This window comes from Myotis nattereri (genome assembly GCF_964212035.1).
Source record: "Myotis nattereri genome assembly, chromosome: 5".
In the NCBI taxonomy this organism is placed as follows: domain Eukaryota; kingdom Metazoa; phylum Chordata; class Mammalia; order Chiroptera; family Vespertilionidae; genus Myotis; species Myotis nattereri.
This window is the reverse complement of record NC_138080.1, coordinates 46,862,495-46,879,097: the sequence shown is the minus strand read 5'-3', so window position 1 is coordinate 46,879,097 and position 16,603 is coordinate 46,862,495. Positions and strand designations below refer to the sequence as shown.

Below are 16,603 nucleotides of genomic sequence, written 5' to 3'. Positions count from 1 at the left end.
TTTCACACAGAAACCCATTTTAGCATCAGCTACTGTGTGTGGGAGGGGGACACCGGCCTTTACCCCCGCACCCACTCCGACTGTTAACCACATTTTGCCTTCCCCGGACAGAAGTCCTCCTTTTACGGTTGTCTATACACTATCTTCCTTTTCGCACCCTCTTCCCGCTCCCCCACCTTTTGGTTCCTGAAACTCCAAAGAAAAGACTCTAAACCATTATCAGCGTCCTCTGTGCTATCGAAATCCTTTCCGTCCTTATCTTCATTCCACTTCTCGGCAGCACCGATGACTCCTTTTCCCTTACAGCAGTATCTTCTCCGTGCTTCCTGGCCTCAGTCTCCAGGTTTTCTTATAATTCATTAGTCACTTTTTCTGTCTCCTTTGGATGTGCCCCACACTCCATCCCTCTACCCGACTTCTAAAGGTTATCCATCTATCACCTTTAGAAGGGCCCTTCAGCCCTCCTCTCCTCTGTACCACGCAATCTCATCCAGTCTGTGATTTCAAACTTACTCTATAAACTGATAACTTTCACAGCAATGCCCCAGACCTAATCTCTCACCATGGTAGGCACTCGGCTGTGTCATGACCATTTCATGTTCAAAATGTCCACAACAGATGTTGAACTTCTTCCCTTAGAATCTGCTTTCTCACAATCAGTACAATCAAAACCTGAAGCCCTCATCCTTGAATCCTCTGTCTTCTTCACATCCCATCTCTCTGCCAACATGTGTTTCCAAAATATACCCTCCCACACTGACCAAGTTCACCATCTCCCCTGTGAAAACCTAGAATGGGCCACACAAAAAATAAGATAAAAATAAAATAAAAAATAATAGAATGGGCCACAATTATCCCACTAGTATCTATTCCCTGGACTACAATTGAAGATTTTTTTGCTTCTACTTTTGCAACCTGTTGTCCATTCTCCACATAACTTCCAGACAGATCTTTGCAGATGTTAAGTCAGATCTCCTTATACCTCTGCTCTTAATTTCCACCACTTTTAGGACAAAATACAAACTGCTAAATCTTGAATACAAGGGCCTATACTTACTACTGTACTATAATCACTTAGTCTATCTTACTTTGCCATCACATCTGTCTTCTCGTACCTGAAACCTGTTCCCATGGCAGAGCATCTGAGACCCATCTACACTGCAGAGACCTTTGCCCATCTGCCCGGCTCAAATGTTACCACCTCCTTTGTGATTACACAGCACCCATTCTTACCAGGCCCAGCACATCTGAATAAAGCAACATTGATCCATTCCCTACATCTTGTCTGCCCCACTAGGAATGTAAGCTCTACAAAAGCAGCAGTTTGGCCTACTACATGCTGTATCCCCATGGCCTACATCAGTGTCTAACACACAGTAGGCACACAATGAGTAACTGTTGACTGGATAAATAATTTAACTGGTGCCATTAAAAAAATAAAAGATAAAATCTTCTATATGACAATGTTCTACTAAATGAAAGAAATGCCAAAAGTTGTTTTATCTTTAAACATTGTTAGGGAATGATTTATCAAAAGCATGTTGATCTTTACTAAATTCCTAAAGAATATACTAACCCTAGTTTAGTTGTTTTGTGATGATCCTAAAGTTCCCATATAGTATGAATTACACTCCTCCATAACGCTGGAGAGTATCTGCATATAGTTCAGCAGGCTCTTGTTCCCAACACTGACTGGCCCCAGACACTTACTCTGCTTTTTAGAAATTTTGGTCTCCACTGCTAACTATAGTATCCTCTTCCCCTTTGGCCAACATGTTGCTTCTAATCCACATGGGTTAAGAGAGTAAATATTTAAAAAATAATGTTGTGTTTAAAAATATATAATTTTTAAGTGAATATCTGAAAACCTTCGCATTGCATAGTGTGTGATCGTATAGAAACACAGTCAATCAACTGCTCCGAATCTATTGCTGACATGAGAATGGGCCACAATAGTGCACAAAGCTGAGGCTTTCCAATAAAAGCCTGTGTCATGTCCCCCAGCTCTACTGCCTGTTCCTGAATAAACAGACTGGAAATCTTGATTAAGAGCTGCTTCCCCCCCCCCCCCCCGCCTCAAAAATTGGAAAACTGTATTATGTAGAAGTCTTAACTGTTCTCTATTTAATCCTAGGGGTAAAACTTTTATTTAAAAAACTCAAAGGAACTTATCTAAATACAATGTATTTTTCCCAGAAATGGTTATTATTATAAAGCAGTTTATCCAAATTACTGCGTTTATGTGAACCTCATTTCTTAATTTTTCATTTGGGTATTCTGCTCTTGCTCTAAAAACGGACTTAAGATAGTTTCCGCTGATGTTTTCCACAAATAAGAGAAACAAATGACTTTTTAACATAAGCAAAATAAGATAAACATCTTAAAGGCTCCTCCTCCCTGTAAATTCATGCCAACAAACAAAACTGTATAGTCTCCGAAACAGACTTTCTAAGGTATAAATAGACTAAACAATACCCTTGAGTTCATCAGTTATTTCTAATCAAAATTTACCTTTGAAATAGCAGGAAATTGATAGTTCTAAAGCTGGTTAATAAGTAGATGGAACTTCACTGTGTTATTATGTCTACTTTTGTAATTTTGAACATTCCCGTAAGTATTAACGTTTTTCTTTTTCTACTGCACAGAATTTCTAGTATCTAAATAATTCCATAACTACATACATATACTGTACACACAGTATAATCATTACATCTAGTTATCCGTGTGTGCTTTTATACGCATGAGAACGAACATTTATATTTCCATATTAATTCATTCATCTGCATATGAAGATTAACTGCCTTTGATTAAATTGACAGTTGGTGCTAACTTTATTTCTTAGAATAGTTGGTATCAAAAAATATGTAATGAAAGTTACACGCTTTAAAAATTATTCTTGCTTTAATTTGAGCCATCTTCTAAATTCCTGGTGGTTTTGCCCTTTCTAATAAAACTTGACTGAATTTTTAAACACTTAACATGCAATCTACTTTAATTTAAACGATTTTCATTAGAATTTTAATTTTAGAAGTAGTCAATCCTCTTGACACATTTTTCAATTAACAACTAAATATGAAATTTACATGCTCACAAATTAATTAGTGTTTAAAGATTAAAGGGGAACTATATAGAAAAAGTACTCCTTTCATAATTAAAAACTGCTGGTTTCACAACCAGCTAGAGGAAACAAAACCTTCCCACTATGTCCTGGATGTGTGTAATCCATCTTCCCAAGGTCCTTTATTTTCTGTTCTGATTAAGGGGAAAGAAAAGGAACTCACTGAATTATATAAGATGTTTTAATCTTTTACTATTCAGCCAGGTAACCATCGATAAGGTAATAGCTGTGCAATAGAAGTGATAAAATATTTATGAGTGGGCCACATAAAAATAACTATGGTTATAAACTGTTTCCCAGAAAGGGGTATGTCAATTTAATGCAATAAATAAATGCAATTTAATGCAATAAATATAGTACAAAGACCGAAAACATACTAAAATAACAAACCTAACCATTCTCTGAATAGTTAAAAACATTCTCATTTCTTATGTTTCTGAGCACTAAGATGTAGGTTTTTATTTGCCAGGATGGCAAATAAACATCTTAAAGGCTCCTCCTCCCTGTAAATTCATGCCAACAAACTCCTTCTGGTATATTCACCAAGTAGTGTTTATTACTTCAGGTGAGGGGTTGCAGGAAGAGGGATAGAAGGAGAGAGGGTATCACAATGGCACAAATGTAAAAAAATTATTCTATGCATAACACTGAATTCAATTTATAAAATGTATAAAGCCAAGTACAGGGGCTCAAAGATGCAGGGTTTTCATAAGTAAGTTATCTTTACTTCTACTTCTTAACTATAATAAACAATCACATAAAATTCTAGCATCCTATTGTAATTAATGTTAAAATAACTTACCTAAGTTGGTGTTCCCTCAGGTTTGATAAGGCTTCCATACCATGTAAATAGGAATACACTATTTCCAGATCCTATTTGGAAGAAAAAAAGGATAGAAATCATTAGACTTGCCAGGAAAAAAGGCTTCCAAACTAAGTCACTATATTTATAGACCAAATTAACGACAGGTTTAAAAAAAATACAAGTTTTCTCAGACATTAAAAATAAGCATTATTAAAAGAAAAGCTGTATAAATGCCATCCATTACAACTGCCTTTGGGATATGTACAAAAGCTTGTGTGTGTGTGTGTGTGTGTGTGTTTTAATTGATTTCAGAGAGGAAGGGAGAGGGACAGAGAGACAGAAACATCAATGTGAGAGAGACACATCGATTAGTTGCCTCCTGCAAGCCCCCAACAAGGGCCAGAGATAGAGCCTGCAACCACGGTGCATCCCTTGACCGAGAATAGGACCCGAGACCCTTCAGTACTCGGGCCATCACTCTAACCACTGAACCACATGGACCAGGGCATGAGTCTATTTCTCAACATTATGGAGTTTCATAGTTGTAAAAGAGTTACCCTTCTATATAGGTTAAGTCACAACTGTTAATGTGCCAGTATTATATGTGTGAACTTAGTTTGAATGTATAATTTGTGTAATTATATAGATTACTAGAGGCCCGGTGCATGAAAATTCATGCACTGGAGGGGGGTCCCTCAGCCCGGCCTGCCCCCTCTCACAGTCCGGGAGCCGTCAGGGGCGGGAGGCGACCCGGCGATCAGGGGAAGGTGACGCCCCCATCACACCTCTGCTGCTGTTACTGCCGGCAGCACAAGCCTCGGCCGGCCCTGGTTACCTGCGCCTTGGGCCGGCCCTGAGCAGCTGAAGAGCTGAGGAGACTGGGTGACTCCATCTAGTGGCTGTGGGCGCTGCCATCTTTGAGGGCATGGCAGTCAATTAGCATATTCCCTCTTTATTAGATAGGATATCTGTGAGTAGTAACTACCACCATTATACCTTTATCTTAAAACAATAGGTATAATTATAACTTGCAAATGCAATAAGATTGTTTCTTAGTTAATAAGAATGTGGAGAATAATGGTATCTTGCCACCTATAAATTACTGACATAAGGTCAAGAAGCCTATATTATAAAACTAAGACTGTGAAGGAAAGACAGTGCATCATACCATTACTGCATGGCCAACTTTAAAAAGTAGCTTTTCCATCTCTATGTATATACCTGTATAAATTAAAACAGTCACATCATAATCATGATGTTTGGGAAGTAGGGGTGGATGGGTTTAAGTATGGCCACTCAAGCAATAGACAACTAGGGAATTCCTTGCCACCGTTTCATGTGAGGATTTTAGATGTTTAACTAGACATAAACTTGTTACATGAATTGAACAATTATATCCAAAGTTTACACTTAGAGAAACTTGTTTTAAATGGCCTATGCCACAAAGAGCTTATAAACCAGGGGAGCGGTCATTACTCTACAGGAATGTTGCATGGAAGGCAATATTATCTAGCTCGAATGAGATGACTTGACAGACAGATTCTATCTAAACTTGAGGTCTCTTAACTGTAACGAACAGAAGGGATGCTGAGAGATTGGTGTCTAGATGGCAGAGAACAAGCACATAAATGTCACGTGTCACTGTGCAACATGAACCTGACCACCACAGATTTGGGGTAAGTAGGAAAAGCAGAAACGCTATGGAAAAGCATCAGGAAATCTCTGCTCTCAGACTCGGAGGAATCAAAGAAATCTGACTAGAGACAAACAAATGAGATGCAAACTACAGGAAGGAGGAATCTGTGGCTACGTTTTTCGTCCTACTAAAGAGCCCAGTAGCCAAACACTAGGTTTGCAAGGATTAGGGATGAGAAGGAAGGTAAAGAGCAATGGAAGGCAAAAAGGAAGGTAAGCTCGCTTCTCCTTTCCCAGGGCCAAGGTGAATTGGCAAATACAGCCTTTTGGACCTTCTGATCCGTTTTCCTACCCTCTCCCAGGGTGCCCAGCAGCCTCCTGTCACCACGAGCCTCATTCTGGGGCATCGTGCCCTAGTCTAACAATTACAAGACAACAATCTGAACACAAATGTGGATGTGAGTGGTCAGCGGGGACCCTTGAATCTTCCACAGAGGAACTATCCACCAGTGTTTGCATATCCATAGTCCAAATGAAAGACAGAAACAGAGGGCTAGGTAGGCAGTCAGGGACAGGGACCACGTGGAGGCAGGGGGAAGAGAAGTCAGACATGGAGGCAAACAAAAGACCTAGAACTAACTGGGCAGGAACCTGGCTTGGGGGTGGGGGGGGGGGGCGGGGGGGAGGGAGGGGCATGACTTGACACTTGACCCGGCTAGGTGGGAACAGTGATGTTACGTTGGACATAAAGTGGCAGTCCTCAATCAGGTCCTCCCATAGGCGGGAACTTGAACTTCAATATAATTGAATATTGCCAGAATTCCTTGAAGGAACCAATCAGAAGCTACCAGAGTATATGAATATTCCCTAGACAAAGAGCTTAAGCGGTAACCCATTTGGGGCCCTATATCCCCCCTAAGCTTTGTTTTTCCCCCCAATAAATTTTGTTTTCTTCCCACCACTTTGGCCATGAATCCATTCTTTGGTTTTACAAGACAAAGAGCTCGGACCCGACCACATTTCGGGTTTCACAAACAAATCTCTAAGTGGTATGAGATCGAAGGCAGCACAACCAAGATCAGCCGTGTATGGGGAGAGATTTGAGGGCATGAGAGCCCTGCAAAGCGGGGAACTACCACCACCTCTCCTTTCACACAGATGCCTCAACCCTCACTCCCCCCTAACGGTTGGCCTTTATTAAAATAATCCACACGCTGGTACAGAATTGCCTTTCCCCAGCCAGCAAACACACAGGCCAAAGCGTGAGGCGCGGAGGAAGTCTTGCTCTTCAGAGCCACCTGAAATTGGTAACCTTCGAGGAAAACTTGGTAAGACAGAAGAAGAGTTTTCTCTCTATAGCTGAACAAAGAAATGCATGGCCTTCAGGAAGTTATATTCTTGGATCCTATTTTTTTCCTCTACACCAACAAGAGACATTCACAGAGTGAAGTTATGTTTCCCCTATCTTGGCTGCAGAGAAAGAGAAGCCCACTGCAGAGCTAAATCACCTCACGTGTCCCAACTTCCACTTCTGTCAGGAAACTATGCTATGCAAACTGGGAACTCTCCAGCCTCCCCACCCGCACCTCCCAGGACAAATGGAGCTCACGTGACTATTACAATTTTAAATAACCCTTGAAAAACGTGAGCAATGTTTCCCCAAATAAGCCTCTAGCCCTCGGGACAAACAGGAACACGTTCCTCTCCTCAGGAAGTCGTGTTTTTTTTAAGAACAATAAGCCTTTCCTTCTCGCCTAGGAAGGACATCCTTTTTTTTCAAAAACAGATGCTACTTGAAAGCAGATTAAAGTTATCAAAAACAATGGAGCCCAGTAGACAAAGATATTGGCAGGCCAAAAGAAATGCAGTTTTCCATGAAAAAAATAAAAAGACATTTTTTGGCCCCACATGTAAACCATGTATGAAAACCCAAAAGCACCCCCTCTGTCAGGGGCGTGATTGTTCACAGCCTCATTAACCCTCCTGCCCAGGTCTGGGAACTCCGCACGCACATCCAAGCCGGAGGGAATGTTCTCTGCATGGTGAGCTCTTCCTCCCACGCCTAATGTCTCCTCAGAGACTCATTCAGAAGGTAGCAGGCCTCAGACCAAACTTGTAATTCACTTACAACGAGCTTTTAATTTCACTTGTTCACCAGCATCGGGGATTCGCTCACCACAGCACAGTGTATTCTGCTGGCGGGAGAGCAGAGAGGAGCCAGGCGTCCCCCACCTCCTGCCCCACACTGGAGCCCACACACCCCACCCTCTCTCTGCGGCCTCGGCAAACAGTGCACTGTACTCGGAGAAAAATATGCCTCGCTTTTCCTTTGACATGAGTCTGCTTTAGAAATGAAGCGCTGTGCTTAAACGATAATCAGAAGTTAAGTGGACAAAAGGTACAGTGTTCCCATTACAAGATACATTAAAAAAAAAAGATTCATTCGTTTGAAAAGATTGTATTTCAATCATCACAGAGAGTCAGGCCAAGGCTGGTACAATTAGCAGGCGGGAGGAGACTTCAGTGGTTTGGGCTTAAGCATGAGGAGGAGAAAGATTTTTCTTAAGTAACAGCAGTCTCGGGACCGGGAACGGCACTGATGCCAACTTACGCTCTCTTGCAAAGGCAAAAAAGTCCACTCCTTTATCCCCCTTGACCAAATATCACTAGCAAGCAACCAAGAGAGTTATGTCTTGAACATTATGTAAAAGGAGGGAAAAAGCCAAGCCAAGACTCAAACTTCCTGTCTGCAGCCAATCGGGGGAGGAAGCAGGAGTCTGCAAGTGACGTTGTATCCGCGGAGGTTGTTTTATTTGGGAGATCCACATTTTCCTACACTAAAACATATAAAACAACTATCCTAAGAAGGATAATGGGAAGACGATGCGCTCTGGTGTCAAACGGAGCACAGCTTACATCCTCATCCCCATCCCTGCGGAGAGGTGGACCTTGGTTGCGTTACAGAGACTATACTTGCCAATCATGTGTGTGATATACTCAGCTAGGCTGTGTGGCTAAAATGATATACAGTTTCATAACAACACATGGCATATACAGGTCCCTGAAAAATGCTCGTTGATCTTATTACTATCTGTGAGATATTAATACAAGCACAGAGTAATACCAAGAATATAGACTTAAAACATTCCTGAAATGTATATACATCAGAATCTCTATAAATTAATCCACCCTTTTCAGATGTGACTATCTCTAGCCAAAGAAGTTAAATGAATTATTTATATAAAACATATAACGAGCCCCTAGATCAGTGGTTCTCAACCTTCCTAATGCCGCGACCCTTTAACACAGTTCCTCATGTTGTGGTGACCCCCAACCATAAAATTATTTTCGTTGCTACTTCATAACTGTAATGTTGCTACTGTTATGAATCGTAATGTAAATATCTGATATGCAGGATGTATTTAGGCGACCCCTGTGAAAGGGTCATTGGATCCCAAGGGGGTCGCGACCCACAGGTTGAGAACCGCTGCCCTAGATAGTCAGCTTTAGCAATCCTATCAGGTTTGGTGGGGAGTGCGTGCCTATTGCCTCCAGAGCACACTATCTATCCGTCAGCATTGTTTCAAGAACATCACATCCACCTGTGGGAGGCAGTTAGGCAGACAAGAGCAGAGCAAGGACGCTGAGCCAGGGACGGAAGGTCAGCAGGGCGGAAAGCCCCAGATGACTTGCAAGGGGAAAAATTGGGAAAACAAGGACTTCGCCCCCAGGGTGACCTTTCCTCCCCTACTGGCTCGCTGGTCATGTGGTTTAGATCCTCTGACCTTTCTTATCACTCAGACCCTCCCCGACCTTTCTTTCCCCCTGGCATGGTGCTGGCCATGTGGTAGACAATCTTGGGGGAACAAAAAGAGGGCTGGAGAATATCCCTTATGCATCAAGCCCCCAGGACCATGAGGTTCTGACCTGCATCAAAAACATCGAGGCCTCAGTTGTGTTTCAGCTCCAGGACCAGAAAAGCAGCAAAACCAGACAAGAGACACCAGGGCCGACCTCAGGACCAAGTTGACTAATGACCCTGGCAGTGACCAATCAGTGGAGACCATGACCATGAAAGGACACACCTGGAAAGCTGATGAATATCCTACTAAGACCCTCCCTTAAAACCTCCACCCATAAAAGCCTGTAGGATCCCAGGAGCACAGCCCTACCCAAGCCTTTCCCCTCCCCCTCTTCCTACCCCCCAGGGTCATGACCATTACCTTCCTCTCTCCTAAGCTCCAAGGGCCCTTCCTTTGCCTCTGTAACTTGTTTCCTCAGCCATTGCTTCTACTCCTCACTTCTTCTACCTCTGGGACTTCCTACATAAGCTTTCTCTTATAGTTTGAGTCTTGGCTCTGAATTCTTTCCTAGCCAGAACTCGAGCACCAAGGTTGCTGCACCAAGGTCCAGTCTAACCCTATGGTGTGACACCTGGTGCCGTTTGCCACCACCAGCAAAAACACCTGCTTCTGAAGCTCCACAGGGAATGCACTGGATGCAAAGAAAGAAGGGCAACATTCCTGCAGGGCTGGTGGTATGCACAAACTTCGAGTGAAATCCTGTGAATCACCGGAGGGAGGGAAGGAGGGAGGGAGGGAGGGAGGGAGGGAGGGAGGGAGGGAGGAAGGAAGGAAGGAAGGAAGGAAGGAAGGAAGGAAGGAAGGAAGGAAGGAAGGAAGGAGTTTTCAATCTTGGTGTTCAGAGCTGTGAGAAGAAACTCATGCCTGTATAGGGTAAGACAATTAAGACAATTCTGTAAATGGCCACAAGGTGGCAGACCAGGCCAACAGTCCTTTCCTGGGACTAGCAAACTCAAGTCATTGGGTCTCATAGATACATTTTTCCATTATAAATACTTAAGATATTTGGGTCTTTAAAAAGTATTCCTTAAGATCATCTCAGGGAATATGATGAGTCTTTTCTCCTCCTGCCCCTAATGAAGGGGGGCAGGAGAGAGCAGACAAGTCCATCAGCTCCCCCATTAAAACTGTTCGATTTCTACCATCCTTGTTTTAAACCAGCCTCCACACCCCACACGTCTTTGTAAAGCTCAAGAGCATTTAAAACCAAAATGTCAAATCCCTACACTGCTGGGGTGTTCTGTGCCATCCCAGTCCCCAGGGGGTCCATTGCATATGTCAGGAAAACGTAAGAAAAGAACCCCGTGGAGGAGTATATGATTTTCAGTAAAATTCTCAAATATGTAATTCCGATCCTAAATCCTATGAAGGCTGCTCCTGAGTTCACTAATTTACACCCAAAGAAAAACAAGCCCCCGAGTTGTGATATTCAAAGTCGCATGTCAAATCCAGGAGAGCCTGGTGATCCCGTTAGTTGGCACCTATGACACAGCCTGGACACAGTCTTCAGCCTCAGGTTCTTACCCACTGCATCTCAGCAAGGCACCTGGATCGGGAATTCCAGAACTGAAAGGTACAGATTCCAGCTAATCTGTTCGCCTAAAATTTCCTCAGGTTTTCCACTAGGAAAGGCATTCTTTACATCTTTTTTAAAAGGGAGTTTTGCCCTGACCGGTGTTCCCAGTGGTTAGAGCAAAAGCCCACACACCCCTGGATCACGGGTTCAATTCCCGGTCAAGGGCATGTACCCGTGTTGCAGGTTCGTTCCCTGGCCCGGATCAGGGCCCTGTGCACGAGGCAATCAATCAATGTGTCTCTCTAGCATGGGATTTTTTTTTCCTTCTCTTTCCCTTCCTTCCTCCCTCCACTCTCTCTAAAAAAACAAAACACAACAATGGATTTTTTTACATCTTTGGATGAGGATATAAAAAAGGGGGGGTGGGGGACTTGGGACAGTCCCTAAACTTGAGACAAAAGCAATTATGAAGTAATGACCTCTTAAGTTAACCATGAAAATGACAAAGCAACTTTGTCCTTTCTAGGTCAAAAGACATCTGCCTTACACAGCACACTCTGGGCCCATGCCTCCTCACTTCAGGGTGGTGTTGGGGCACCCTGAGAGCAGTCGCGTTTCGGGGGACATGGGTTGGAGGAGGTGGAAAGGACTTCATACATTCTCAAAGACAGATGAAGAGCCGCATGTAATCCTCTTTCACAAGGAGTTTAACTCTTACTGACGGAAACGCAAGCGTTCAATGAAGACGGCACAGGGCCGTTCTTAGGATTCCTGAGTGAGCCACGCTATGGTTAGCAACTTAGGATACACCTTACACCCTGTGTGCCCGGTCGTGTCCCGGGGAAAACAATTATCTAAGCAGATATTTTCATTGGTGAAGATTACGGTTTCTCAGAAAAATCAACACGTCAGTTGTAACTAAAAACTCACCCTGTGCACAAATAAGAAAACTATCGAGTGTCTAAATCAGCCCCTGATTCCTGTTTTGGAGAGTCAGCCTAAGTGCTTCCCCTTCAGAACAATGCCTGATCCCCAGGCCCCCCAACAGCCTCCTAGAGCCTGCATCTCCGAGGAAGCGAGAACAAACTTATCAAAATGTCTTCATTTTAAAATAACGAACTTACCGTAATCTCTCCGATTAGAAACTCTGTCGTCGGGTTTTAATTTCACACGCAAGGATTAACCCACTAGGAAACGCTGTGCAGGAAATTTAACGCTAGCCTTGCTTTTCCTCTCTATCATTAAGTTAGCAGGCGGTGCATGGCTACATTTTAACTTAACCTTTAAACATGTGACTAAGAACACACACACATTGCTCTAATCAAGTGATTCTTGAACTATCTTTCATTTCAATTTAAAAAAAAATCAATCAAGTCATATTCCCTCCCCTTTGGCTTGGTATTCAACACATTCCCCATAGCCAGTCTGGCTCCGGCTGAACCCCGTGGAAGTCTTGCCGCGTCCAGGTGGGCAGACGGGGCTGCCACACTCCCCACTGTACTCAGTCGCTACAAGGGGCCCTGCAGTCTACACAAGTCACCCTCAGGATGCCTCAAGTTTCAAACACCGACCTAATCCAGGGCTCAATTAACAGTTCTTATTTTGAGCCATTCACTGTACAAATGTCAGATCTCCTCCAGGGGTGGCGTTTAGACAGTCCTAACGTAACAACAGCAGCGCGGAGCAGGTCACCGAGGACACCAGCTCTTGGCTGCCTCGGGAAAAAGGAAGCGATTCTGAATAGAGGCAGGTTTTAAATATAGAACACTTCATGGCTGCCATTTTTCTAGGACAAAAGACAAAAATAATATGACATCTGTTTTTCCCATCCTGAATGCTTTACCAAGGAGTCAACCACTAGTGGTGTTGCTTATTCTCAAACGTTTCTATTTCTCTAGAGGAAGAACCAAATGAAAACATTCTGCACGTGTAATTAAAGCCTTCCAACACTGTTAGTCAGAGATGAACTAAATGCTAAAGAAATTTTAGGCGCTGTTCAAAATTTCTCTCTTTCCAATCTGTCCATAAGAGGGGAAGTTGAACCATCCAGATACATACTTGGGGGAGGTGGGGCAGTTATAGGAAAAGAATGCATTCTTGAATTGTAGAGATGAATTAGGGCGCTACATGTACAATTACCATCAAGTGCTCCATTAGAAAGACTAGCAGTTCAGTTTCTGAAGCATCCCGCCTTTCAATCATGTTTTGAAGTCTCCTTTGAAGCTAAAATCAAACATCTTTACTTACCTACTTACTTACTTACTGTACCTGTTTTGCCTCCCCCGACTGTACAGGATACACCAGGCATGCGTGACAGCTTAAATCAGTGCACGGGTACATTAGATCTATGTGCCGGGGTCCATGACACTCAGAAATCACTAGACCTTTGCCCTTCATAACAACAATCCTCTGACATCACTGCCACCACCCACCCCAAAGCCCTCAGCATCACTAATCACCAAGATTCTCCAGAAATCACACGGAGGCAGAGAGCCCTGTGAGATGACCACCCTGGGAAGGCGGCTGCTGTAGAGGAGCTATCACAACCACAAGGGGAGATGAGAAGAACCGTGGGAAGAGGCATCCCAACACCACGTTCCCTAAAATACGTGTCCATCACTTAAAAATGCTTGGTGCTTCAGAGCCAGGGTTACACAGGGCAGATGGGTTTGCATCTCAGCGACCACATCCTAGAACTGGAGGAGCCACACAGGAAGAAGGAAGGGGGGCGTGGGATTCCCTTTTCGTGGGAAAGGACAAATTCCAAAGATGACCAGTGAGGGGGTTCCAAGAGTCGGTCCATGGGAGACTTCCCACCGGTGTATGGCAAAATGGAAAGCAGAGCCAGCGTGGTAAGACTTCCCGATCAGCTAAATGTAGGCAATGTAAAGAGCTCTCCATTGCAGGGGGATTAAAACCAGCTGGGGTTTTGTTTGTTTGCTGTTGTTGCTGTTTTTGCTTTTATGTCATGTTTTGAAATTATATTGTTACTAGATGATAGTAAATTCCCTGTTTTATCTCGTGTCATTAATAGAAAAAAAATCTTTTCCAACTGCCCAAATCAAGATCGTATCTTCGTTTTTGAATGGTGGCAGGGAGGTCAGTAGTCTCTTACTCGATGAAATCCAAAACATCGGGCCACCCACTAAGGCAATCTTTTTAATGCAGGAGTGTGTGGGGGGGGGGGGGGGGAGGGGGGAGGGGGGGGTTAAGAAAGTGATTGCAAGTTTCCAAAATAATTCAGCTCTTACTTAGAGTCCTATTCTCAAAACTTTCCAGAGAAAAGCATTCTAGGTATTTTGACCCTTCCCAAAAGGGATTTTTCAATAAATTTTCATTAAAGAAATCTCTAACATTAGAAACTTCTGGTGGAATTCTGGGCCTTGGAACGGAATGTAAATTTTGCAGAAAATGTGGCAAGATGTTTGGGGCTAGCGAGGTAATGAGCGCCAGCCCTGCCGGGCCACTCCCCGGGGCAGTGTCTGCCTGCCAGCCACGATTGGGCTGAGAGTGAGTCCAGTGAACCACACGGCCCGAGGGCAAGCCCGGCTCTGCCCTTTCCCAGGGCTGCGTCCCTGTCAAGCCACTCAGCTCCCTGCAGCTGTTTGCTCATCTGCAACAAAATCGCATTTTCGTTTTCCAGTTTTGTTTTCTTACTTAGACAGTTTTGGTTTTATAGTAAAATACAATGCTCTAACAGTAGAGGGCCTCCTATTTTTTTCCTATATGTATTACTGTAATTTTTTTCTGGTTTATTTATTTATTTAAATTTAATTTTTTTCCTCCCCCTTTTATCCCCCCCCCCCAAATCTACAGGCCTCTTATTTTTAACGAAGACTCCTACTTAATCCCACATTTCAACCCGTTCAGTTGTCATCCCTTCCCTGCACTCCCATGTCACAGGTAAAGCCAACATATTAAATACTTGCTCTGGGCAGAGCCCTGTGCTAGGAGGCCACCCTGGAGACACGAGATTGGTACAACACAATCCTGGTCCTCAGAGAAACCTGAACACCCTCACAAAAGGCTACAATGCAAGATAGAAATTCAATTATAAGTCACGGGGATCAGAAGACAAGAGGCTTCTTATCCCCAAGTTTAACAGGTGCTCTCTCCCACTCTGCCATCGCTACTAGTCAATATCAGAACTTCTAAATCACATCACACATATTCTTCTCCCCTCGAACTGCAAATTAAGCAAATTGATTACACCAGAAATCATAAATATCGGTAACCGTACACCTTCATCTGACAACCCGTTATTCAGTATCTGCTTCCATAAGGAAATGTGATTAGATTCTATATTTAGCACCAAGTCCTTTCAGAGAAACGATATCATTCCCAAGGTATATTTTTATCAAGTTATTTAATTTATTACAGCTCAATCATAAAATATACAGCAATGGCTTCTGATAAAAAGTACAAGTAAACCTGTGTGCCTCTGGGGACGAAAACCCACTTAGCAGAACCACTGGCTGTACTGAGCCTGTGTGGGACCGGGCCTTCCACGGCCCTGCACCTAGTCTGCTGTCAAAGCCAAAAGCTGCCCAGCCTGTGTGGCTCAGTCACTGAGCATTGACCCATGAACCAGGAGGTCACGGTTCGATTCCCGGTCAGGGCACATGCCCAGGCGACAGGCTTGATTCCCAATAGGGGGCATGCAGGAGGCAGCCTATCAGTGATTCTCTCATCACTGATTTCTCTCTCTCTCTCTCTCTCTCTCTCTCTCTCTCTCTCTCTCTGAAATATATATATATATATTTTAAAGCCAAAAGTCAACTCTGCAATTAACTTGGGGAGGGGACGGGGGGGGGGGGGGGGGCGGGGGGATAGACAAAGAGAAAGAAAAAGGGAAGGCAGAGGACATAATCTCTTCCTCTCTATTCACAGGTCATTCACTGTTATTGACAGTAATGTTCTCCCTGCTAAATGTAATGCATAAGATGTTTGCTTTAAGAATATCTGTAAGCACATTCTTTTGAATGTTATCCTTAGTAGTAATTCTGGGAGATTTGGCTTTTGAGAACATCCAGCACTCACCCAGAACTAAGCCTAATGATCGAGTTGGTTATTTAAGTTCAATTAGGCTCAAAAATAACACACAATTACAGGAAGTAAAGAGGTAACTTCCTCATGGTATTCACTAAGCAACTCTGATAATAACACCAAGATACAGTCTTAAACATATTTTCGGCGACAGCACCAGAATTTTTATAAAAATACTGTATTACTTGGAAACGTGACAAATTTTAAGGATAACACTTAGCTAGATATGTAAGCTTTGCCTTGTTTTAAACTTCATTTCGTTAGAGCTGATCTTCATTTTAGTAGAAAAATGTCAGTAAATAAAAATGAAACAACAGATAATTATGGAACTAAATATACTACATTACACTCTTGTGTCTGTGTGTCATTTAAACCCTCGAATGTACAGCAGACAAATACTACCGTTATACTTCTTAACCTTCTGGAACCAAAGCGTTGTTTTATGCATGGAAGTCAACATCAGGTGCCATTAACATGGCCCACATGCAACCTCTGCAAACCCTTGCATCAGTGAGGATTCCACCCAATACACAGGTATTGCCCAGAGAAACCAATTAACCTGTGGCTAGAAGATTAAGTGCAAAAACAGACCAATAAGCTCCTCTTCGCAACCTCTCCCC

General features: G+C 43.2%; 1 protein-coding gene across 2 annotated transcripts in view; it reads right to left on the bottom strand.

Moving 5' to 3' along the window:
• Positions 1-16,603, bottom strand: part of RAPGEF2 (Rap guanine nucleotide exchange factor 2) — a 233,688-nt gene that overhangs the window by 159,759 nt on the left and 57,326 nt on the right. For both annotated transcript variants that reach the window (XM_081093130.1, XM_081093131.1), the window contains exon 2: positions 3,921-3,991. In XM_081093130.1, the coding sequence (XP_080949256.1) occupies positions 3,921-3,991 (71 nt within the window). The remainder of the gene's footprint in view (positions 1-3,920; positions 3,992-16,603) is intronic.